At 41.3% G+C, this 12,628-nt stretch overlaps 1 protein-coding gene across 2 annotated transcripts in view; it reads right to left on the reverse strand.

The window, feature by feature from the left end:
* COPG2 (COPI coat complex subunit gamma 2) overlaps nt 1–12,442 on the reverse strand; it is a 95,590-nt gene extending 83,148 nt beyond the window's left edge. Inside the window, exons 1-4 of one of the 2 annotated variants that reach the window (XM_073899207.1) lie at nt 12,300–12,441; nt 11,041–11,093; nt 10,390–10,470; nt 7,804–7,875 (exon numbers count right to left, since the gene is read on the reverse strand). In XM_073899207.1, coding sequence (XP_073755308.1) covers nt 7,804–7,875; nt 10,390–10,470; nt 11,041–11,093; nt 12,300–12,336 — 243 coding nt within the window. In that variant the 5' untranslated portion in view covers nt 12,337–12,441. Of the gene's footprint in view, nt 1–7,803; nt 7,876–10,389; nt 10,471–11,040; nt 11,094–12,299 lie in introns of both variants that reach the window. The other variant, XM_025854914.2, reaches the window with a different exon arrangement.
* Between the last annotated feature and the right edge of the window lie 186 nt (nt 12,443–12,628).

The raw sequence follows: 12,628 nt of genomic DNA on the forward strand, positions 1-12,628 counted from the left end.
GACAAAGCAGGAAAGAATGTCCAACTGAAAAAAGACAGTCTCTTCAACAAATGTTGTTGGGAAAATTGGACAACCACGTGCAGAAGAATGAAACAGGACCATTTCCTATACCACACTCAAAAATAGACTCAAAATGGATGAAAGACCTAAATGTGAGACAGGAATCCATCAAAATCCTTGAGAACACAAGCAGCAACCTCTTCGACCTCAGTCACAGCAACTTCTTCCTAGACACATCGCCAAAGTCAAGGGAAGCAAGGGCAAAAATTAACTACTGGGACATCATCAAGATAAAAAGCTTTTTTTTAAAAAAGATTTTATTTATTTGACAGAGAGAGAAACAGCAAGAGAGGGAACACAAGCAGGGGGAGTGGGAGAGAGAAAAGCAGGCTTCCCGCTGAGCAGGGAGCCAGATGCGGGGCTCGACTGAGCCAAAGGCAGATACTTAATGACTGAGCCACCCAGGCACCCGAAGATAAAAAGCTTTTGCACAGCAAAGGAAACAGTCAACAAAACCAAAAGACAACCCACAGAATGGGAGAAGATATTTGCAAATGACATATCAGATAAACGGCTCGTATCCAAAATCTATAAAGAACTTATCAAACTCAACACCCAAAGAACAAATAATCCAATCAAGAAATGGGCAGAAGACGTGAACAGACATTTCTGCAAAGACATCCAAATGGCCAACAGACACATGAAAAAGTGCTCTACATCACTCAGCATCAGGGAAATACAAATCAAAACCTCAATGAGATACCACCTCACACCAGTCAGAATGGCTAAAAGTAACAAGTCAGGAAATGACAGATGTTGGCGAGGATGTAGAGAAAGGGGAACCTTCCTACACTGTTGGTGGGAATGCAAGCTGGTGCAGCCACTCTGGAAAACAGTATGGAGGTTCCTCAAAAAGTTGAAAATAGAGCTACCCTACGACCCAGCAATTGCACTACTGAGTATTTACCCCAAAGATACAAATGTAGTGATCCGAAGGGGCACGTGCACCCTAATGTTTATAGCAGCAATGTCCACAATAGGCAAACTATGGAAAGAGCCTAGATGTCCATCAACAGATGATGAATGGATAAAGAAGATGCGGTATACACATACACACACACGCACTCACACACAATGAAATATTATGCAGCCATCAAAAAGAATGAAATCTTGCCATTTGCAACAATGTGAATGGAACTGGAGGGTAATTAGGCTAAGAGAAATAAGTCAATCAGAGAAAGACAATTATCATATGATCTCACTGATATGTGGAATTTGAGAAACAAGGCAGAGGATCATAGGGGAAAAGAGGAAAAAATCAAACAAGACGAAACGAGAGAGGGAGACAAACCATAAGAGACTCTTAATCTCAGGAAACAAACTGAGGGTTGCTGGAGTGGAGGGAGGTGGGAGGGATGGGGTGGCTGGGTGATGGACACTGGGTAGGGTATGTGCTATGGTGAGCACTGTGAATTGTGCAAGACTGTTGAATCACAGATCTGTACTTCTGAAACAAATAATGCAATATATGTTAAGAAAAAAGAAAAAGAAGAAGATAGCAGGAGGGGAAGAATGAAGGGGAGTAAGTCGGAGGGGGAGACGAACCATGAGAGACGATGGACTCTGAAAAACAAACTGAGGGTTCTAGAGGGGAGGGGGGTGGGGGATGGGTTAGCCTGGTGATGGGTATTAAAGAGGGCACGTTCTACGTGGAGCACTGGGTGTTATGCACAAACAATGAATCATGGAACACTACATCAAGAACTAATGATGTAATGTATGGTGATTAACATAACAGTAAAAAATTTAAAAAAATAAAATAAAATAAAATATAGCACACATCTGGAACAGTCAAAAAAAAAAAAAAGAAACAAATTTAAAAATGCAAAAAAAAGACAATACCAAGTCCTAGCCAGAATGCAGTCACTAGAACTTTCAAACAGTGATGGTGGAAATGGAAGAGAGGTTGGCAGCTTCTTACAAAGTTAAACATATGATCCAGCAATCCCACTCCTAGGAACTGACCCAAGAGAAATAAAAACTTATGTTTAAAAATTTGTACATGAATATTTATAGCAACTTTATTCGTAACCACCAAAACCTAGTAACAAACTAAATATCCTTCAAAGGGCAAACAGATAAATTGAGTTACATCCATATAATAGAATACTACAATGAAATAAAAAGAAGCAAACTCCTGATGCAAACAATAACATAGAGAAACATCAAATGCATTATGCTAAGTGACTCAGAAGGCTTCATGTGGTCTGATAACATTTTTATGACCTCCCAGACAGGCAAAACTATGCAGAAAGAAGAGACCAGTGGTGGCCTGGGGCTGAGGATGGTTAGAATAGATCATATGTAGAGGCAGGAGGGAACTTTTTGGAGTGATGGAAACATTCTAAATCTTGATTGCAATGGTGATAATAACTACTGTATGTATTTGTCAAAAGTCACAAAACTATACCCTAAAAAGGTGGATTTTACTCTATGAAAATTATATATATATATATATATATATATATATATATATATATTTTTTTTTTTTTTGGTAAATGGAGAAGACAACAATATAAGTGAATGAAAATGCAAGCAACACACTGGGAGGAAATATGTACAAAACACCTATCTGATAAAGGTCTTGTATCCAGAAAATATAAAGACAACTTACAACTCAATAAGAGGACAAATGACATGATTTTTTTAAACAAAGTAAAAGATCTGAACTGACATTTCACCAAGGAAGATATACAGATGGCAGATAAGCATATATTTGCTTAATACATTCATCATGAAGGAAATGCAAATCCAACAATGACACTTCTAGATATTAAGCAAAGGAAATGAAAGTAAGTCCACACAAAGACTTCTATTGAATATAGTTAGCAGCTTTGTTCATAATATCCATAAGCTGGAAATAACTCAAATAACCATTAACTTGTGAATGGATAAGTAAACTAGACCACCTCCATACAATGGAATACTACTCAGCAATAAAAGTGAAAAACTGCTGTTACACACAAAGACTTGGATCAGTGTCAAAAGCCGTAAGCTCAGAGAAAGAAATAAGACATAAAAGTCATAAAAGGATACATACTATATGATTAAATATTAAGTGAAATTCTAGAAAATGCAAAACTGTGTTGTCAGAAAGTAGATCACTGACTTCTAGGTGCTAGAGGCTGAGCGAGGAGTCAGACAACTAAGGGATACAGGGGCACATTCTGAGGTGATGAGAGGTTTCTGGATCATGACTGTGGAGATGGTTCCATGACTCCACACACTCGTCAAAACTCACTGAACTGCACACTTAAAATTGGTGAATTTTATTAATATGTAAGTTATACTCAATAAAGCTGTTTTTTTAAATACTAAAATAAAAAAATTTTCCTATAAGTCAATAAGAGGAATATAAGCAAAGAATATGAACAGACAATTCACAGAGGAGGAAAGTAAAATGGCCACTAAACATGGGAAGAGTTTCAATTTCAGCAATGATCATGAAAATGCAAATTAAAACCACAAAGAAATGCCATTTCACATTCTTCTGAATGGCAAACATAATTTCTTATTATCAGAACAAGGATTTAAAGCAATGTCTGTGTAAATTAGGGCAAGATTAATTCAAAGATCAATTTGATAAGATCAAATATTATCTAGAAATTCCAGCTGTAGGTATCTGTCCCAGAAAAATTCTTACTATGTGCACAAGACATGTACATAAACATTACGTATAATATCACTTGTAATAGCAAAGAAGTGGAAGCCACACATATCTACCAATGGGAGAATGGATAAATGAGTAGAAATACTGTATATTAACACACTGGGATCACATGCAGCAGTGAAACTGAATAAAGCGGAAGTATGTGCAGCAAGAGGGTTGATCTTGAAAACATGAATTTTGAAAACTGCAAAAATAGGGGCACGTGGTTGATTCAGTCATTAAGCATCTGCCTTCAGCTCGGGTCATGATCTCAGGGTCCTGGGATCGAGCCCCGCATCGGGCTCCTTGCTCGGCAGGGAGCCTGCTTCTCCCTCTCCCACTCCCCCTGCTTGTGTTCCCTCCCTTGCTGCTTCTCTGTCAAATAAATAAATTAAAAATCTCAAAAAAAACCCCTGCAATAATATAATATGATCACTTATATATTTTCCTAAGGTTTATTCATTTATCTGAGAGAGAGAGAGAGAGAGGGAGAGACAGTGGCGGGGGTAGCAGGGGGAGAGGGAGAGAAAATCCTCAAGCTGACTCTGCATTCAGCATGGAGCCTGACGCAGGGCTCGATCCCAGGACCCTGAAACGATGACCTGAGTCGAAATCAAGAGTTGCCTGTTTAACTGATTGAGCCACCCAGCCACCTCTGATCACTTATATATTTTTTAAAGATTTTATTTATTTATTTGAAAGAGGGAGAAAGAGAGCACAAGTGGGGTGTGGGGGCAGAGGGAGAGGGAGAAGCAGACTCCCCGCTAAGCTGGAAGCCTAATGCAGGCTCAATCCCAGGACCCTGGGATCACAACCCAAGCCAAAGGCAGATGCTTAACTGACAACCACCCGAGCATCCCTACTTATGTTTTTAAACACACAAAAACACTAAGTATAGATTATGGATACAAACATATGCAATACATATAAACACTGATAGGAGGTTATCAATCTCAAGATAGTGATTACCCTCTGGTAAAGGATGGCTGGAAAAAGGAAGAAGCCCCCCAATGCTGCAGCAAAATCCCTACCTCCCTCTCCTCCCCCCAAAAATCACATCCTCATCTCCATATTCTGCCTAAGGGACTATGACAATGAATCACAGCATATGCTGTACAACCTGGCTCCTTACCTCAGTCACTACAAAAACCTAAAATATCCTGGTCATTATTCATCACCTGGACACTTATTGCCATGCAGCTGAGAAAAGCACCTAATCTGACTCTGTCCTCCATCCTTCTCGAATCCCAAAACCTCTACCACCTTGTCTCTAACCTGGCTCCTCCCTGAGAACTCCCCCCCCCCCCGCAGCCCTCCCCAAAGGTGGCTGTTTTCTCTCCTTTAAACCCTCATCCACCAAAACTACAGGTGGGGAAGCTCACTGCCTGTTCAAAATCTCTACACTTCCTTCTTTCACTTCACTTGTTCTCCCCTAAAAATCTCTGGCTTTAAATTATGCCTTCAGACTGCATCACCTGCCACCACTCCTGTCTGCATAGACAGCTTTCCAGTTACTTCCCTTATTTAAAAAAAATATATATTAGTACCTTGTTCACCATTACTATCTCCAATATTAACCCAGTAATAATTATGGTGACTTTAATATCCATACAGACAGTATTTCTGAAACTCTAACCACTTGGTAGAATTGACTTTTCTACCAGGATCCTGTCCTCCTTCCTTTTGCAATCACCCACTTCCACTGCCACCCCCATCAATAACAGTATCCCTTTCATAATTTCATTTCCAAGCATTTCACTCTCCAGGCACCACTCCTGACTCCAACAGCCCTTTCACTCTATCAATCCATTGATCCGATCAAGTTTTTACTGTCCCAATCAGCTCCTGTTCTTACTTGCCTCCTAACCAGATTCCATAGTTAATATTTCAATCACTCAACTTCTTTGCTCTTCCCTCTGTTTACTAACCTGGCAAAACCCTAACTCTGACTAAATCCAATCTCCAACCGTTCCATGCTGCAATCGGAAGCCTATAGCTGGAGAAAAATGTTCACTGAGCCACCAGGTAATACTTTCAATTCATGACCACTAATTCCAAGGGGCCATTCGTACTGCCCAACAACCTACATTTCCCCAATCCATTTCCCAGAAAACTATTTCATGCCTTCTTTCCTTAATACAACCTCTGTGCTAGAGGCTTCGAGTTTGTCCTCACTCTGTCTCTTCCCTGCTCCATGGCCCGCTCTTCTTTCCAATTGCCATCCCGCTGAGCAACAGCAACCTGGGGCTGCAAATTCACACAGCCACAAAGAGGCAACAGCCTTCCATAACTTTTGTAATAGTCCCTCTCTGTGACCTTACTCCAGCTGCCTGAAATGCCTGGCTTTCTAAGTCTAACTCCTCTAATATATAAATCTATAATAATCACAGTGGTTCTGCTTCCCTGATTGAACCCTGAATTTCTGGTACAGGAAGTGATTAAAGGGAAACAGGACCTTAACAATAGAAATCTAAAATTGCTTCTCTGATTCGATAAAAGGCATTAATGACCCTGTTTCCAGTGGTAAAGGGGAGACTAGTCGTCCATGGCACGCAGAGGCAAAATACTTAAATCAACACCTGCAGAGAAGCACATCATTAAGGACCTATAGAAGACAAGGTTTGGGTAACCCAGCAGTTGCTGCCATAGAATATTTTGTAAAAATGTGTTATATAATGGGTTAGTTGTTTCTAGGTACACTGGAGAACTTGGTAAAAGAAATGAGTCCAGAGTTTGAAATTCACCGCTCAAGGTCTGGGTAAGGGACTAGAGTCTTCTGTAACATCTTTAATAGAAAGCCTGTGTCATGTGGACACAACGCTGAGAATTCTGAAAAGCAAACCCTCCATGTGGCTGAAAGACAATGAAAATTCAATACACACCTTGTGGGGCATCTTAAAGGGAAGACTTTGGATTGGGAAGGAGTGGGACCCTGAAAACTGGGATGGGGACATACGGGCAGATTCTGATGAAGCTGAGTACCTTGAACCCCTAAATTCCCCAAGCCTCCTTTGCAAGTACAAGCGGCTCTTCATTCTCTGAGGAAATGAGTCTCCCTTTGCCTGAAGAATGTGTAATGGCCTCACCTGAGACAGTTGCCCTACAAGAGACTGCTGAGTTCCTGAGGACCTATTCCCAAATCTTATCATTATCCAGACATATAACCTATGTTCACCTCACTCAAATCCTAGAAGTTCCTGGAGGTTGTGCACCAAATGTGGCTGGTGAAGATATGCAGTACATACCAAAAATACTGCAAGATTTGGACAATTTACATCAACAGAAAGCTGGGAAGTCTATCTATCTCCCAGAACTCCCTCCCGTGTAGGTTCTGAGCTAGTGCTGGGCAAAAGAGAAATATGCAGCACATTTAGAAAACAGAAGTAAAGCAGCAGAGACACTATGCTCTGAAAGTCAGAGTGGCTTAAGGCAGTGAGACACAAACAATGAGGGGCTGGCAGCTTTGGTTTGTCCTTACACTTCTTCTTCCCTACCCCATGTCCGCTTCCCCATGCTGCTCTGGCACTTCTTACCAGCCAGCCCTGCTGCTGATCAACAGCAACCCCAGGCCCACCAGAAACGTGACTGGGAACTTAGAGATGTGGCAGCTATGTCCACTGACTTCCACACCGGCCGACTTTCACAGTGGCATGCCACACGCTGGATATGAACGGCTTTTATGACTGCGTGAGAGATCTGCAGGGGGAGAGCTTTACGCTGTATACTGTCAATCTTTCACATTCATGTGGCCTTTAATGAACATTTGAAAATGTTATGAAGATAAATAATGTTTAAGTAATTTGAAATATTTCAGGCGACCTTTTCTAATTTGGAACACTCCAAGCTCCCCAGGGAAAAAGAATAAAAGGAGGGCGTCTGGGTGGCTCAGATGGTTAAGCGTCTGCCTTCGGCTCAGGTCATGATCCCAGGGTCCTGGGATCGAGTCCCGCATCGGGCTCCCTGCTCCTTGGGAGCCTGCTTCTCCCTCTGCCTCTCTCTCTCTGTCTCTCATGAATAAATAAATAAAATCTTTAAAAAAAAAAAAGAATAAAAGGAGCTCTTCCAGCCTAAAAGAATAAAATAAAAAGACTTACATCATTAGATTGAAACAATCGAGTCATTGCAAAGAAGGCTTCTGTGGCTTCTGTAGTTCCAAAGTGTTCGCCCTAAGGAAAATTGAAAACAATTTCTTAAACTTAAAAAAAGGTGTATTAAGGATTTTCTCTTTATTTCTGCAAAAATCTTTTAAAATTCAGGGAAAAAATTTCTTTGTAAACATTCTGCCTCTGTGCTATTTTTCTGGCTTTCAATTTATAAATCTATATGGCCATTTTGTCCACTCCTTATTTAAAATAATTCAATATCACACACCATGCTATAAACGTTCTGGAATAGTAGTCTCTAACCTTTTAGCAGGAACTATTTTAATTTCCCTAGAGAACCACAATTTACAATGAAGTAGAAAGTAGTAGCAAATTGAGTTCCTAATCAGAATGGCATGTTAGTACTACATTGCCTACAAGCAGAGCTCACACCTTTTATATTTCTATAATCCAATGCCCAGCACAAAGCCTGACATATTATAGGAGCACGATAAATATTAAATTGTAAAGAACTATATATTAGGAATCCCAGAAAATGCGGTAAAAAGTGGGCAACCAAAAGGCAGGAACCAGATTAGTTATATAACTCAGGCTTTGGATGATGCTTTGGATCAGAACTTTAATATGCTTAATAAATCATCCGAGGATCTTGCCAAAATGCAGAATCTTCTTCAGTAGCTCTGGGTGAAGGCTGAAATTCTGCATTTCTAACTAGCTCCTGGTTATGCAAATGCTGCTAGTCTGAGAATGACATTTTTTTTTTAAGTAGCAAGATGTTAGATAACCTATTTCACTCACAGTCAAAAAATTCCGGATTACAGACCACCTGACACATTAACATGTCAATATTCAATTTCATTAAAAGCAGTCCTCATAACGTGTTAGGCTCAATCACTTCCCAGGGCTTAAGATCTCACATGGAATATAACTAGTTTTCAATCTATTTGTCATGGGTAGAAGAATAAACAAATTTTGATGAAAAACTTTAAAAAGTTGAGGATGAAAGACAAAGTATAAGAATTCACAATTACTTATATCAGAGTACCCAATGTGCTCATCAGCAAGAGATTCCCCTCTCTTTCATAAATACTTAGTGAACATACAGAAGTCCGGGCACTTTTCTGTCATATCAGTAAACCCTGAGTCCCTACTTTTGGACTTGAAATTCAGAATATATGAGTAGGTCAGCTGCAGTAGAAACTTAAAAGTATTTTTCCATAAAGCAATACCAAGAACTAGGCCAAAGATAAAACTAAGGTTCCCAAACCTGTTTATGTAGTTGACTGTGTTTATTTATCAGATTATACAGGTAATTTCCTTATCAAGATAATGAAGTGTTTCAACATGAGTTGCCCATCAAAGAGGTACTGGTCAATATAAAAGTATATGCTACTTTGCACCACCTTCAACTACTCGAAACTCTGCTTATATAATGGATTTAGCCAACCTGGATGCAATGTGTGCCATGAAAAATTAAATCAAACTGACTTTGCCTTAAATGTTTCTAATATGCCACCACAGAAGGATATGATGTTGGTACAAGAATATATTTTATGTACAAGCATGCACTTGTTGCTCAGTCTACATTTGCAAACAACAAATCTTCATCATGTCTTCAGTCAAGAAATACAGTAAAAATAAGATATTCTCTTGGAATTCAAATTGGAAACCATGGTCTTCATAACACCATATGTAAACCACCTGAAGTATATATACATGTGTTTTTGGGTGTGCGTGTGTGTGTGAATCTAAGAAACAAAATCACATTTTCTAAGGTCCTAGACATTTCATGAGACTTTTTCAGTCTGACGCAAAACAAACAAAAACACAAGAAAAAATAAAATTAGTAACAATAACAGCAAACAGAATCTATGTTCTATCAGAGCAAATACTTTTGTTTTGTCTGCTATATCCCCAGTGCCTAAAACAGTGCATAGGAATCGGCAGGTATATTATAAATATTTGCTGAATGACTGAATTAAAACTATTCCTGAATGTGCATGTCCAGGATTATTCTCAGTGCTTTACGTTATCTCATTGAATGATTACAACTTTAGAAAACAGACATTATCATAATCCCCATTTATAGAAAAGGACATTAGGGCACAAAATGGTTAAGCTCAGAATCATGGTACAGTAGGGATAATATATATGTAATCTAAATATTAAAATCAAAGCTTGAAAAACATCACTATTATACTCCTCCCCCTCCAAAAAAAAGTAAAATATCTATCTGGAATTTGTATAAGATTTTGTACTATATGTTTGGAGGGACATAAAGACCTCTAAACAAATCTAAACAACATGTTTTAACATTAACTAGTAATTGTTAAATTTGAATCAATGTTGAGACCTACTATGTGCTTAGCTGGTCTAGTACCTCATGAATAAAATAGAAGTATATGTCATAATCCTTGTCCTCAAGAAGTTTTATGTATCTTTACCTTAATCAAACACTGTATATTTTTAAATTAAGTGAATTTTTTAAAAATAACTATACTTTCCAGAAAGTATTTCACTGCATGTTATGTATTTCTATTCCAGGAAACAAATCTGAGGAAAATCAAAATACTTTACCTGGTTCAGTAAGTAAAGAATCTTTGTAAGAATATGCAAACATCTTCTTGGATTGATGGGTGTTTCATTGAATATACGAGCCTATGGGACAAAAAATTGTTATACATAGTATATTTTCTATCATTTGTATCACAGATTACAAAAAAAATCAACTTTAATCAAATAGACTATTACATATTTTGATCACAATAGCCAAATAATGTTAATTGTTTACAGTTTTCAATTTATCACAGTATATGATACGTTATTAAATATGGTCTTGATTTTCCATTCCACACTAACTCCTTCCCTTAGATCTAGTACTTCAACTTTATGGGTTTTACGTGTTAAGTAAGAATCACAACACTTATCTACAGCATTTGAATACAATTAGTTTAATGTCTACAACTTCCTTCAGTAACCTTGTACTAAACACCTCTTTGGAATTTTAAAATTATCAACGCGCGTGGGAGAGTCTACATGTTTTTGCATTTTATAAGCTCTAGATCCTCCTAGGATAAATAATCCGTCTTCCTTTTGCCTCAAGTCTGTATTCTCCGAACACAATATTACATTTCTCAATTCTTATTTTGGGTCATCATATTCCAGGGGCTCTCTGCCCACCATTCTAAAATGGAATAGAAAAGAACACAGCATACTTCCAAGTCATACCTCCTGTAAGACAGCACTCTTCTCCAGATGCCGGAAAGGATTGGAGCCACTACCTATATTATAAACAAAAAATGTCTTTAAGAGGTGTCCTAGACAAACTTATTGTCTACAGAAGGGTATTGAATGCTTGGGATAGCTCATCTAAGTGACCACTGGGATATCACCGTGACAATCATTACTAATACACATATAAACTGAATAAAATCATTTTGATTTTGGAACTAGCTGTCATTGCTAGTCATTGAAGATCTTGTACTCTTTTGCAGGATCCCTGCCCAAAATGAGTGTCTTCTTCCCCTCTCTGCTTTTCACACGAATGTGACAAGTATATGTCATGTGCACACAGCTAAGATTAATGAGATTGTGGCTGGGCCCTTTGGATTTCCCCAAAGGCAAGCACTATCTTACATGTTTCCAACAATTACTGCGAAGCAGAAAAGAGTTAGCAAAGAATCTTATCAAGCTGGAAGGGCCATGGAGATTTACTAACCCAAACCTCGACCACACCATGGGAGCGCAGTACCAAACACTGAGGGGTTTTGGTTTGGGAGTTTGGGGGATTTTGTTGTTTTTAGGTGGCTTGGCATCTTCCCCATTTGCTCTGGACGCAACTCACTTTTGGATGCCTGAGCACTGAATGGACGCAACTCACTTTTGGATGCCTGAGCACTGAATGGCCGATGTACCATGGGACAGTCTTAACCTCCTGGGAAGCGGACAGAGTTAAGGTCCCCGGGAAGACTGGAAGGTACAAGGCACTTCCAAGTTCATACACACACACACACACACACGCACGCACATACTGTCCCGTCGAGCCCAGACCCACTCTGGGCCTACCACTACCAGCTTCCCCCGTTCTCACACGCGCGAACCCACTCCCTCAGCCACGCGCCGTGGACCCGCCTCCTCTGCGGTCAGCCCACCCCCGGCGAGCGCGGCGGAGGCGGCTCCGAGGGGCTGCGCCCGGGGGAGGGGGGCGGAAGCGGGGGGCGGGGCCGCCGAGCTGCCCGACGCGGCGCGCGGGCGCGGGGCCCGAGCGCGCGACCCGAGGGGAGGCTCCGGCGCCCGGGGGAGGGGCTAGGGGCAGGCCCCAGGCTGCGGCAGAGCGGAGCCGGGCGGAGGGAGGGGCGGGCTCCAACTCCGGCCCCCTGGCACACCGGCGCCCACGCCTTCAGGTCCGCGGCCCCCGAGAGCAGGTGGCGGCGGGCGGGGAAGGGGCCCCCGCGGCTGAGGGTGGGCGTCAGAAGCCCAGCGCGTACCAGACTCCTCGTCCTTCTTGTCGAATTTTTTAATCATCTTGGACGACTTCCCAGCGCCCAGACCCACCGCAACCGTCCCAGGCGCCGCAGCCGGCGAGCGGAAGAGGCTGCAGGAAGGCCGGCCCCGTGCTCAGGCGCCGGTTGGGTCGCCGTCCCGTCACTCGGGGAGAAGGCCCGCCCTCCCCCGGCTGTCGCGGCCGCTCTGGTCCCCTAGGGACGCGGCCACGCCCTCTCCTCCTCCCCCAGCCGGGCGGAGGCGGGGCCAGGCGCTGAGGCCCCAGGGCTGCGTCCCGGCCCCTGCAGCGACAGGTCGGAGACTGGGGCTGGCC

This window comes from Callorhinus ursinus, unplaced genomic scaffold (assembly GCF_003265705.2).
Source record: "Callorhinus ursinus isolate GAN/ISIS: 27379988/994484 unplaced genomic scaffold, GSC_fseal_2.0 scaffold12, whole genome shotgun sequence".
In the NCBI taxonomy this organism is placed as follows: domain Eukaryota; kingdom Metazoa; phylum Chordata; class Mammalia; order Carnivora; family Otariidae; genus Callorhinus; species Callorhinus ursinus.